The following is a 14,457-nucleotide window of genomic DNA, read 5'->3' as shown; positions in this document are numbered from 1 at the left end:
TCAGCTATGCATCATATATCATTCTATCTTTTGACCTTGTGTCACATCTTTCTGCGAGGTAAAACTTAGAGTAAATATTGAAAACCCTTTACCTGCCCCATGAGGACTATTTCCAATGACATATTTGAATTTGTTGACCAGTCCCTTCACTCCGAAGTTGGTTTGGTTCAAGAAACTTTTCACTGCTCTGATTGGGACATCTGCAATCAATTAAAAAATAAATGGTAAGGTACATAGAAAAATATAAGCATTATACAACTGTTTAAACAAACATACAATTACAATTTAAAAAATAAAAAAGGTAAAATATATTCAAAACTAATTATGACGGATCGAAAAATACGCTTAAGTATGATATTTTAATTTATGCAGATGTAATATTTCTTATTATAGATCCATTATTATATTGATTATTATATTGTACCCAATATACTGTATAGAAGTAATTTCAAAAGTAAACAAAAATATTAATTTGGTGCCATCAGTTAAAATCGAAACCAAAACCTTTAACGCTCTAACCTTAGTTGTTACCGTTTGAGCTACTATCAGATAGATAAGAAATGATAATAAAAAAATGATTTTAACGCATAAATGTATATTTGCGCACTTTAAGTTGACTTACGTCTGCCAAGTTTCATAATTTTTTTAACAGCTATTTTTACCGGCATATATTTACATATTTTTGTATACATATATCTGTATATGCATATAACAACGGCCCATAAAAATACGATCATGTGGCCCGCCTCGCGCCGCTCTCTGACCTTGCGTCTCGTGGAAAATGCTCTTTGAAAAAAAAATGCGACAGACAGACACACAGACATAGCTAATTTTATATGTATACACATTTTATGTTATTAGCATATATCTAGAGTCGCACGGACACACAAGCATATATATATATATATATATATATATATATATATATATATATATATGAATACACTTTTGGAGTTTATGTAAAATTTCTATTTTTCTATAAGAAACACGTACACATAAATATTTATACACACACACATATATATGTGTGTGTGTGTGTGTGTGTGTGTGTGTGTGTGTGTGTGTGTGTGTGTGTGTGTGTAAATATTAATGTGTACGTGTTATAGAAAAATAGAAATTTTACATAAAATCCAAAAGTGTATTCGTATGCACAATTATTTGCAACACAAAACAATGGAAGTGGTCTTGGATTTTTAAGAGCATCCCTAAAATGGGGGATGTATAACAAAATTCAGAATTCCACTTGCAGGGGACGGAAAATACTTGAATATTGTGACCACTATTGTCATTTATATTTAGGAAAAACCACAAGTCATTTGCAATAAATCACTAGCAAATGGCACAAAAAGACATAAAATGGGTGTTTGTTTTATTCTATTTATGAATGCAAATAGAGCTGAGACCTCACCATCGTAATTACATGCATATGTATTTAAATATATGTTTATTTGTGCGTGTGCGAATGTGTGTATGTGATAATGTTGGGACTTTAAATCGGAATCGAGAATCGGAAAAATCGGAACTTTTTGGGATGCCAAAAACGATTATTCCAGTTGTCTTTTTTTTTTGTCTTTGTTTAAGACTTAATTTTCCATTACCGTTACTTATGATAAAATAATTATTATTTATGAATTTTAAACTACCAGAAAAAAACTAATATCTATAGCTTCCCTCTATCCACAACTGTATTCTCACGTTTCTGAAAAATATATGCACATATTCAAGTTTAACACCTTCCCTCCAAAATTATAGCCAAATATTAAAATATTTGACAAGAATCGGAATTGGTAATTATATCGGAATCGGAAATTTTTAACAGAATCAGTAATTGTATCGAAATCGGAAAATATTGAAATTGTCCCATTAATTATATAGCACCGCTGATACCAATTATCTTTCACATAGTGTTTTTTTTTGTTTGTTTTTACTTAAATAAGTTTTCATAAATGAATGGACATTTTTCATCTTTACATGAGATAGATAGATAGATAGATAGATAGATAGATCTCTCAATGTTTAATGAATATTCTCCTTCACCTCTCAGTAAAGTGCTGAATAATACTAATTTTCCTCTCTGTAATTGACAGATGTGTGATAATTTATCGTTATCATGGTCTTTTCTCAATTTTGTTTGATTACAGGACAATAATTCAGCTGGTCTGGTAGAGTGTCTAGCTAAGTGATGTTACTTGAACTAACATCATTATTACAGTGTGCATTGTATGAGGTAGTGTGTCATGGGGATCTTTAGACTTCAAATATATTATTTCATAATATTTCTGTTAAGGTTTATTTGTAAGACGAAGTATAATCTAATGTCAGTTTGTCCTGAAAAAAACTAGTACACAGAGAGACCGAAGACACTTGAGGACAGTACATAGCAGGTAATTCAAACACTCCAGTAATGTCAGACTATGATGTGTAATGGTGCATGTAATTCCGAGCTGAAACAAACGTCAACGCAGAATCAAAGATCAGCCAGTTGTCATGCAAAACCGAGGTTCGCCATGGACCCATTCTGGCAACCTAAGGCCTTGACTAGAACTGCCAGGCTCTTGTCAGACTCTTGTTGGTTTGAATCATGTACGATTCAACACGGACCTAACAAGAGCATCCTTTAAAGTATTACCTTCTCTTTTTGAAGGTAATTGTTTTATTGTCGGGCGCTCGAGGCGCCTTTACCGAGGAAAGTTAACAAGCCTGTTCTTGCGTATTTTTGTGTCCGAGCAGTGAACCCACCCCCACATGGAAGCTGGGATTATTTCTCCCCTTCAGGTAATTTGCCATATCTTGCTTCATCGAAATTAAAACATTGACTATGATTTAATATAAACAAAAATATTTCCGCAATCATTATTGTTTGCAGGGTAACTTGTTGTTTGCTTAGTCATCTTAGGGCTATGGCAAGAGACTATTCTTATCATTGTCTTGAATCTCGAGTATATATCCGACACAATTAAACAGAGTTAATCAATCGAGAGTCACATCACTCTATTTAAAAACATAAAATATTAACTCATATATACTCGAGAGTCGAAATAATGAAAAGAATATTCTCTTGTCATAATTCTAATCATAATACAATACGGTTTGTGAGAAGTTTTGGGGTAATTTTTGCTGAAACTGAACCCATGTCTTTTTATATGAACGATGTATATAATGCTTTGTTTTCTGGGCGTATATTTTGTAAATAAATAGTATTATACAATAGAGCCTATATAACTCATCAATGGGTCGTTGGCAAATGCTATCTCTCGGCTGAGAATGAACCTTTAAGTAATGCGAACCAAGAAAAGAGTTTATTTTACAAAACTCCCAAAATGGAACCCCGCCACAGAATAGTTTCATGTCATGCGGAGACAAACATATAAAACCAAAAATCATGAGAGGTCAGGTCCTACCACTCCAAATCAAAATGAACCGGCAATTAGTAGTAATTTAGAGACGGTATTTTCCACTCAAATTGTTACCCTTTCTATTGGATGTACTTTGAAGTAAGAATATTTTAAATATCTTATTTGTCGGTAATGAGGAAATACAGTTATATATATATATATATATATATATATATATATATATATATATATATATATATATATATATATATATATAAAATAAAAATTACAATAAGTTTACCAAGGTAATCAAAATGGTAAACTTAAAATAGATTATAAATATTAAAGAGTTAATATTTACAAGTAAAGTAACATGCTTTAACATGTTTTATTAATCATTTGTTCATATATATATATATATATATATATATATATATATATATATATATATATATGTGTGTGTGTGTGTGTGTGTGTGTGTGTGTGAGGGGGTGAAAATGTCTCTGTGTGTGTGTGTTTGTGTACATTTCCCTACCAAATAACTCTGTCAATTTTCAGTCTACAGGCTCAAGATTTGATATAAGGGGTATTGAGATTTGGGAAAATCTTTTTAATCGATTTCCGGCCAGAAATTTGGCTGTCAATGTCAAGGGAACAAAGTTTAACGATTTGTCCTTTGGAAATTCTACTAAACTTCTCCGACAATTTTCGGTTTAAACATTTGAAATTTTAAATGTAGGTTATGTGGACATGGATCTAACGTTTTAATTTAATTAGAGCGGCAAAGAATAAATGATAAGGAGTTAAAAATGGGGTCACAGTTAAAAAAATTGACCTCTGCGATCTCTACCAAATTACTCAGCCAATTTCTGATCTAAACATTTCAAATTTTACATAAAGTGTATTCAGAGAGAAGGTAAGATTTTAATCGGCTTTGGTCGAAAATTTGAGCTGCCAATGGGTCAAAACGCAAAAGATCTGACATTTGCGGTGTCTAGAAAACTACTCAGCCAATTTGGAGTCTAAACATCTGAAATTTATACATAATGGCTATTCATGACATGCGGTAAGCATTTTAATCAGTTTTGGGGCAAAGTTGAAAGAGTTGACTTTTGCAGTTTCTACCAAATTCACCCGCCAATTTTGGGCCTAAATACTTGAAATTTTAGATGTAGGTAAAACTTTTTATCTTGATTGGAGTCAAAATAATAAAAGTTAAGGTGTCAAAATTGGGATGACAATTTTTTTTAAATTGACCTCTGCGGTGTCTATGAAATTTCTCAGACAAATTTTGGTCTAAACTTTTGAAATATTACATAAAGTGTATTCACACGTAGGGCAAGTTATGAACAGTACATAGGGCCCGAGCACAGCCGGGTTGAATTGCTAGTTTACATTTATTCGCTGTATTTGTACACATACGGAGCAAGTTAACTAAGTATATAATTGACGACTTCACCAGCAAGTGTAACACTATCGCTTGAGCGGAGCCCCAGTCCACCTCAGTGTGGCAAGCCCTGAAAAATTCAACCTCCAGGCCAAGCTAATTGACATAATACCTACGGGCCCTGATTAACATTACCAAATATGTCAACTAGTAATTATAAAGGCCAGTATGTGTTGGTACGCACATTTAAAAAAAAAAAATTTTGTCGACTAGTTTTTACTCATTGTTTTTAATTGTATACTATATGAACTATTGACATTGGTTTAAATCCAACGGTTGAAATACAAACCACAGCTTATGCCCTTTCTTGCGATAACTAGCGTGGCTTCTGTTGCTTTGTTTCTGATTGACGTCGTATCGGACCGCTGAGTGACGTTATTGCATTTTCACGGTAAGGAGGTTCGGGAACCAGTAGAACTTTTCTTTCTTCATTTTTCTTTTTTTTATTTGTAACGTTGCGCGGCCGGCTATCTGGTTGAGATAACGGCCCGATCGCTCGTTGGACTGACAATCAAAGACTTGCCAAACCAAGCAGCGTTATATCAAGCGAAGATTGAGAAAAATTAGTAGCTCAGGTCGCCATGACTTCGTGTTAGCCGGACTTTGCGCTTTGTGATGTTTTTCTTTTACGTGAAAAACAAGAGTTATTTAACCCTACAACAACCATAACACTACAGGAAGGCATCACTCAATCAAGCCACTTATACTGCAAAATATCTGAACGGAGTCATATTAACGCATCAATGTTTTGTCGAGGAACCTGATGTCCTGCAATAAAAACCAATACTACATGAAACTTTATAACATCATATAACGTCAACTACTAATATATAAGAATAGTGTGACATTATTCGAACACGTGACTAAGGTCCACGTGTATTTTAGGAGGGCAAAACTAGTTGGAGTCAGTCGACGATACGAGTTGGAATGCGAACATTTAGTGGTTAACTTGTCAACACACTTATTAATCATTACCTGACATGGACTTCTATTATTATACCTAACGGAATAAACCTATTAATATTCTATAGTGTATGTCTGTATATTGTATTCCACTCAACGATACAAAGAATAAATTTGTAGCTTTTTTCTGTTTTTATTTGAACCCAATCCTCTTAGGTCTTTTAAGATAAACCTTCATAACAATATCTATTCGTGAATTACCTTACCCACTGTACCCGTACGTATTTTTTTTTAATTTTGATCAAGAGAACTAAAAACGAGAGGTCAGTCGTACATGTTATATGGAAATTGTAGAATAGAGAAAGATTTCAGTGCAAGCAAGTTTCCAGAACCGTCCTTCTGTAGGAAACAATACTGCGAGACTGCTTCCAAGATGACTACGACATAGTCGTCTTCAAGTCTATTTTTATCAAGCTTTTGTTGAGCCGCTCTCTTAAATCATCAGACCGGCCAAATCATCACCCTCATCACCAATCATCACGGTGTTGTCTCACTGTTCATTTGACATTAATTAACCATTATTTTGGTGTAACATTTGTGCTTCTATAAGTGGTAGCGATGTAAAAACAATAACAATAAAGTAAAACCGTTTCTACAATATAATATAATATAATAACAAAATGGTATTACTTTATTTTTTCTATTATAATTTCTTTTTATTATATGTTTTATATATATTTTATAAAATGTTTTGAACGCTGCTAACTCAATTTCTTTCACTACAGTTTGCAATTTGAAGACGGAAATGTTTTTGTTGAGATAAGTGATTTCAATTTTAATCATGCTTTTTATTTTAGATTTAAAATATTAATAACTCCATTTTATTTCAGTATTTAATTTGTGTATTTCTGTTTTATTAAATGCTAGCTTTTTTTTTCTCGTACATAAATATTTATTTATCTACGGAGTTGATTGCAAAAATAGATTACGAATTGTACTCATTTTTAGTTCGTGTGAGGGGAATCTATCACCATACTTTCCCTTAAACACGTCTGTTGGACTTTTATTAAGTAGAATACTTAATAGTTTTTGTTTTTTTTTTAATGGAGAGTAGAAAACGCATTGTGGATGTGTTATCGGCAGCTCCTGTTACTTTCGCTTCTTCTTATTTGTCCCTCAGTCCTCATTTTTAATGAGTGATTTTTCTGACAAAGGGAGAAGAAAAAGCTGCTTTCTAGGTTGGCAGTATTTTGTGCGAACAGTTGGCTGAGATGGCGGAAATTTTCTGTGTCTATGTCTATCCTTGTAGCCATGTCACTAGTAAGGGTGCTGGAGGTAAACGTTTTGTCTGGGCTGACGTTATCCGCCTGATAGTCAGGGACCCGAACCTTGGGTTAACCACTAAGGAGGCTGTCCTATCAGCAGGTGCAAAGTACTGGGGCTGCTGTATTGCCATTTCGTGAATGGATTCTGGACCATGCAGTAGCTTCTGGTGGGGCCTCTCGATGCCATACTAGTGGGTAATTGTTACGGCTTTACCTTATCATTAGCTACAAATAAAAAAAAATCTTCGTTTCTTTTTCTCTCTTAATTTCCCGTCTCTGTCCTGCTCTAAGTAAATCTGACGACCTAGTCCACAAATTTCAAAATTTCATCATGACAAGTTTCAAGAAAAAATACACGATTAAACCCGGTTCTCCAACTTCCAACGTAGACCCCTACTACCATGTCTCCTTCTCCAACATCAGGGGTCTTCGTTCTAACCTTCCAGAGGTTGAAACCCAATTACAGGAGACTAAACCAGACCTTTTATTTTTAAGTGAAACTGGCATTGGACAGGCTATTTCCCTAGAAGAGTTCGCAATTAAAGGATACTCTAACTTAACTTCTAAATCTGACCCCCAAGATCGCCATGGGCATGGAATATGTGCCTATATTAAAGATAGCTTTCCATGTGGTAGGGACATCTCAAGGGAAGATCCTAACTTACCCTATATGTGCTTCCGGGTTGCTTTAGCTCACACTACGGCATTTTTATTTACTCTCTATCGCCCCCACAACAGCGGAGTTACTATCTTTAAAAGCATATCTGAGAAAATTGACCAAGTCCTATCTGCTTATCCTTCAGCTAACATTCACGTATGTGGAGACTTCAATGTTCACAACGTCGAATGGTTGACCCACTCAAACAAGACCGATGATGAGGGGAGGTTCTGTCATGATTTCTCCATTGCCTATGACCTCACTCAGATTGTTCAGGAACCCACCCGTGTGCCCGACAATGACTGCCAGTATGCGAGCCTACTAGACCTTTTTCTCACAACTTGCCCTGAACTATGTTCAGTTTCTGTTCTGTCACCTCTTGGATCTTCCGACCACTCTGTTGTATCAATTAAGATAAAAATGAAATGTAATAAGTCCCCAGACGTACCTCTTCATCGTACAGTATATCGATACACTAAGGCTGACTGGGATAGCTTCCGTACATTTATAACTGATCTACCTCTGCATTCCATATTTAAAAAGGATGTGTCCTCTATAGTATTAGACCTGACTGAATGGTTAATTGTAGGTATTGATCGTTTCATACCCTCGAAAGGTTTCAGCAAAAACCTAACAGCCAGCCATGGTTCTCTCCAGAATGTGCTGCTGCAATTGCGCACAGAAATCACTTTTTCCACTGTTTCCAACGTAATAGATGTATGGAAACTAAAGCCGCTTTCAGGACTGCCAGCAACCATTGTAAGAAAGTAATAAAGAGCGCAAGATGGTTGTATGCTCAATCTGTTAAGTCCAAAGTAGCTGAGCAGCGGCTTGGTTCCCACCAGTTTTGGCAAATAGCAAACAGAATTCTGAACAGAAGCGTGTGCTCCATCCCAACTATCATCAATGGACCTGAGGTAATCTCATCAGCATCAGACAAAGCCAAACTCTTTGTCAAGAACTTTGCAGCTAATTCTACCCTTTGCGATCAAGGCCGCCAACCCCCAATATTTCCTACTGTATCTGAAAACACACTATGTGATATACGTATATCTGTACGTGATGTTGCCAAGCTAATCAAAAACCTTGATTCCAGTAAAGCAACTGGCCCTGACGGTATTCCAATTATAGTACTCAAAAAACTTCAACCTGAACTAGCGCCCATACTTACAAAACTATTTAAACGTTGTCTTAAGGAGAATAGTTTCCCATCTCCCTGGAAAATTTCATCAGTATGCCCTGTATTTAAGAATTCAGGTGATCGCTCATCCCCCTCTCAGTACAGGCCAATAAGTCTCCTGTGCGTCATGAGTAAGTTGCTGGAATCTGTGTTAAATACAGAAGTAATCAACCATCTCAACAAAAATAACCTTCTTAGTGACACTCAATATGGTTTCCGTTCTGCTAGATCTACAATAGATGTGCTTACAGTTATATCTCATAGGATTAGCAAATCTCTCGACGGAGGCAACCTTTCTAGGGCAATTGCTCTTGACATATCTAAGGCCTTTGATAGGGTATGGCATAAAGGTTTACTTCATAAGATCTCTAGCTATGGTATAGCTGGGAATGTCTTCTCAATTATTAAATCATTTCTCTCTGATAGGTTCATAAGAGTAGTAGTTGAGGGGCAAAAATCAGAAGCCCACAGTATTAATGCCGGTGTCCCTCAGAGGTCCATCCTGGGCCCAACTCTTTTCCTGATCCACATAAATGATCTTCCAAATCACATCCTTACATCATTTGTAGACATTTATGCTGACGTCACTACCATTTATGGTAGCTCATCTAAGACAGTAAACGACCAAGTTCTCTCCAATTCTCTCTCCTCTGATCTTGAGCATGTAGTACAATGGGGAAAGGAGTGGCTGGTTACTTTTAATGCATCTAAAACCAAGCTTCTCTCTTTACATCATCAACATTCTGATCCCCATCTGGCATCAATTGAAATGAATGGCTCTCGTCTTCAGGAGGCCTCAAGTTTTGGCAAGCTTCTGGGCTTGACCATTACTCCTGATCTTAAATGGAACACGTACATCAAATCTGTTGCCAAAGCCGCTGGAAAAATGGTGGGATCTTTCTATCGATCCAGTAGATATCTCACTGCTGATGCAATTCTCTATCTATATAAGAGCCAGGTACGTCCAAGGATGGAATACTGTTGCCACATCTGGGCAGGAGCTGCTAGAAAGGACTTGTCCTGCCTTGATAGAGTTCAAAATAGACTTCGTAGCCTCGTAGGAGATGTCCATTTCTCTTCCGTGCAACCTCTATCTCACAGAAGAGATGTTGCGAGTTTGTCTCTGATGTATCGTTATTTTCATGGAAAGCGTTCGACTGAGCTTCAATCTATGGTCCCCCCTCGCCAAACTTTCACAAGAAACAATCGTCTAGCTGTAAACACTATCAATAATTCCCCCCACTCTTTATCTGTGCCTAAACCTAAACGTAGATTCCGTGAACAAAGCTTTTTTTTTAGAACTGCACGCCTGTGGAATTGTCTTCCGTTTTCCTGCTTTCCGGCTGACTACAATATGGTTGTCTTCAAGTCTAACGTAAATAAGTTCTTGATGAGCCGTTCCATATAAGTAATCAAATTTAACAAATTTTCATTACTAATGATTATTATATTGTCCAATTTCTACTGTACACTCTTTAATCCTTATCCTTGAGTGGCCTCTTGGCCTTGATAATGTGTTGATACCTATGAAAAAAAAGAAAAAGTCAAATGTGAACAATTTCTAATTGAATCGTCCCCCTAAGTAATCCAAGTTACAAAATTCCCACTGTTTACTATGCTAAAATCACAATGACTAATGTATACCTATTAACCCTTATCCTCTAATGGCCTCTGGGCCTTGATAAGTGGTGACACCCATGTAAAAAAAAATGTAAGCTCCAGTGAAATCGACGTGCTAAAGTTGACAGATTGAGAAACCCGGTGTAGACGGAAATACTTCAACTAATAAACTTAGTAAGGAGCCATAAGTTCAGTAACAAAATTAAGTTCTGTTGGATACGAAGGGAGGGGAGGTCGAACTTGGTTTTCTTGTTTTACTTTTCGTAAATCTTTATTTGACCTTTGTACGACATTAGTGAAGCATTCATTCCAAGTCATTTATCTATGGCGAAATAATACAACTTTTTTATTATTTGCAAAGTGTAAAATATGTTTATAATACACGCTTCTATCATAATATTATGACGCTGTGTATATATTTATAGTTTTGTAGTACTTTCTTAGTAAAAGTAACTTCAGAAAATGTAAAAATGACCTTTTCTTAGTAAAAATAACTTTTCTTAGTTAAAAATAACTTCAGAAAATGTAAAAATGACTGTTTCCCAAACGAATAATCGAACCATTTCGTTTCATTATGAAACTCTGCAACAAACTAAGCTGTTTACAAGTGTGTTTTGAAAAAAAAACACAATGTATAATTTAAAACCCTAGTAAAACGGAAGATTCTGGTCAGGAATCAGACTCCACAATGATAATTTCCTTACAACTTGGAAATTAGACAAAAATTCAATAGCGGAATCATGTACCTCTAGTTTCCAGCGATGAGGAATGGCAGAAATTTAACAGTGAGGTATTTTGGATATTTTGTCCATGGTTATGCTTCCAGATAAATCTGGGCACAATCTACACCACTTAAACATCTACAAGAACTGTGCGAATTATAAATAAAAATTGATATGCAAATATTCATATGTGAACCTTGGTAAAATAATGACCATTTCCCTAAACTTCTGTTCTACCAGTAATGTCTACGTAAGGCATTGAATTCCAGAGTCACTTGTCAATGGTTGTCGCTGTTAATGTTACATGATAAGGGCTGTCCCCTGTTCATGTAAGTATAAAAATAGAGAGATTAGTTAAAATAGAAATAAGAGAAAGCAGAAATCGAACCCTGGACATAAGTTTTAAAGAACAATAGGTTTAAATGGAATGTCCAGTAAATTGTTAATTCGGATGAAATAAATAATAAATAAACTATTCAATTGTTAAAAGAATGTGGATAATAAAATATGGTTAAATAAATTAGATATGTAGGTTAAATTCCTTTGTGGAAACAACACAAGGAAAATAGGTTATTGGGAAATCAATGTCGAAAACGTGCAAAGTCGCGCATGTTGAAACACGTGAATTTTGCTCACGTGGCCGGGATGCATGGATTTCTCAATATAGCAAGTGGGAGTTAGTTGGTCAAAGAGAGAGTCGGGGAGACAAGCAGAGACAGTCAGGGGAGACGGTCAGTGAGAAAACTCAGAGACAGGCGGACGTCTGAAGCGAGACGTTACTTCAGAAACGAAAATGTGAAACTTTGAATTCTTGGTGATGGAACGACCGGTCGTGAGGAAATAAATTCAGCATGTGTTTTGTGATAAAGCTCATCTTTGTGTTTGTGATTTCTACAAAAAGGTAAATTGTATTGTTATTATATGTCTGTGTATAAAATGTCATTACAACAACATCTCTCTCTCTAAGATACAACATCATATGTAATAAGACAAGAACTCTCACTAAGAACTCACGTAACATACGCGCACAAGTGGTATCGTCTAATAATAATAATAATAATAATAATAACTATATAACATTAAGGTGAAGTTTTAATTCACATAAAACAAGGGTGTAGGTCACTTATAGGATCATAAAATTAGTCAACATAATTATATCACATGTAGCAAATCCTTGATATACTGGACGTATTTTAATGTGGTAAATGTTTATAGCACATTTTCAATAATTATTGCTAATAATAAACAATAAACACGTTTAGGCTTCAAAATTATAGGAGATAATTGAACCAAATTTGGCAGAATGCTTCATTTGAAATAATGAACGTGTTTTAACGTGACAAAATTTTCATAGTACTGTTGTTAATATTTATACTAAAATCAAAACCAATAAACACATTTACGTTTCAAAATTAATGGGCATAATTGAATCAAATTCAGTATAACTCCATTTAAAATACTGGATGGATCATAGCAGACTAACATGACAATAAGAATACTAATCGTATTTACTATAAATATAGACACGTATATTTACCTAAACTATTGCGCTGACGATGATGAGTGGAGTTATTGAATTGTCACGGCGAGAAGGTTTGGAAACCATTAAAACTTTTCTTTCTTCATCTTTCTTTTTTATTTGTAACGTTGTACGACTGGCTATCTGGTTGAGATCGCGGCCCCATCACTCGTTGGACTGGCAATCAAAGACTTGCCAAACCAAGCATCGTTATATCAAGTGAAGACTGAGAAAAATTAGTAGCTTAGATCGTCATGACTTCGCGTTAGCCGGACCTTGCGCTTTGTGATGTTTTTCTTTTACTTTTACGTGAAAAAACAAGAGTTATTTATCCCTACAACCATAACACTGCAGGAAGGCATCACTCAATCAAGCCACTTATACTGCAAAATATCTGAACGGAACTAGATTGCCGCATCAATGTTTTGTCGAGGACACCAACTGTCTGCAATAACAAGGCCGATAGCCATTAGTCGCGTGCTCTCGTGTAATGAATAAATGCGTGAATGTAGGATTGACATGAAATTCTTAAAGATAAACTAAAATGACCGAAAATGGGCTGAAATGACTTAAATAAATAAAAAGTAAATGACTTAGAATGACTTTAATGAAATTAAGGATGAATTGAATGACCTTAAGAATGATTTGAATGCTTAAAAAATAACTGGAATCCTTTAAAAACAACTTAAATGATCTGGAGAATGACTTGAATGGCTTTGAGACTGACTGGTTGTAAAGTGGGTGATCATTTTACATTAAATTAATACAGAAAAGGGATCTCCCATTTTATATCACAAAGTTACAAACATAAGTACAGCATGTAGTAAGAACAGATACTACATTTTAAGATATTAAATCTTTTATTCAGGAAAAATGAGCATAAACAAAAACTTAGGTACAAGGCCAACTCAAAAGGGGGGAAATGGGGATCGTTGGTCATCCTTGTCACTCTAGAACTAAACAAAATTTTCTCTTAGCTAGAATCTTCTTTCGCCATAACACCGCATTCACCCTTTCGAACGTGGGGGCGTCCTACTTAGCACCCAATTTATAAAACATTTTTATTAGCGAGTAAAATACTACACTTTGATCTTGGCAAAAAAGCTGAGAACGGCATCTAATAACAACAGACCTTTGATCTTAACTAAAAAGGCCAAGCACAAAAGTGTTACGGACAGACCGACCGACCGACCGACTGACCGACCGACGGAGTGACTTATAGAGTCGCTTGCACGCGACTAAAAACCAATACTATATGAAACTTTATAACATCATGTAACTTCAGCTACTAATATATAAGAATAGTGTGAAATTATTTGAACACGAGACTACGGTCCACGTATATTAAACTAGTTGGGGTCAGTCGACGATACGAGTTGGAATGCGAACATTTAGTTGTTAACTTGTCAACTCACTTATAAGTAATTGCTACCCGACATGGACTTCTATTATTATACCTAACGGAATAAACCTATTAATATTCTATATTGTATGTTTGTGTATTGTATTCCACTCAACAGTACAAAGAATAAATTTGTAGCTGTTTTCTGTTTTTATTTGAACAACATTCTCCTATATCTTTTAAGAAAAATCTACATAACCATATCTATTCGTGAATTACCTTATCAACTGTACAAGTATTGTTTTTATTTAGATCAAGAGAACTAAAAACAAGAGGTCAGTCGTACATTTTATATGGAAATTGTAAAATAGAGAAACATTTCAGTGCAAGCAAGTTTCCCAGAACT

The 14,457-nt window shown here is 35.2% G+C and overlaps 1 protein-coding gene across 2 annotated transcripts in view; it reads right to left on the bottom strand.

Moving 5' to 3' along the window:
• Positions 1-14,457, bottom strand: part of LOC145245251 (uncharacterized) — a 260,099-nt gene that overhangs the window by 84,011 nt on the left and 161,631 nt on the right. For both annotated transcript variants that reach the window (XM_080107156.1, XM_080107155.1), the window contains exon 3: positions 93-200. Coding sequence is in view for 1 of the 2 variants with exons in the window: in XM_080107155.1 (XP_079963281.1) it covers positions 93-200 (108 nt within the window). In the remaining variant the exon portion in view is untranslated. The remainder of the gene's footprint in view (positions 1-92; positions 201-14,457) is intronic.

This window comes from Euprymna scolopes, chromosome 1 (genome assembly GCF_053919585.1).
Source record: "Euprymna scolopes isolate OS-2025 chromosome 1, ASM5391958v1, whole genome shotgun sequence".
NCBI lineage: Eukaryota > Metazoa > Mollusca > Cephalopoda > Sepiida > Sepiolidae > Euprymna > Euprymna scolopes.
The sequence above is the reverse complement of the archived record's forward strand: the minus strand, read 5'-3'. Positions and strand labels throughout refer to the sequence as shown.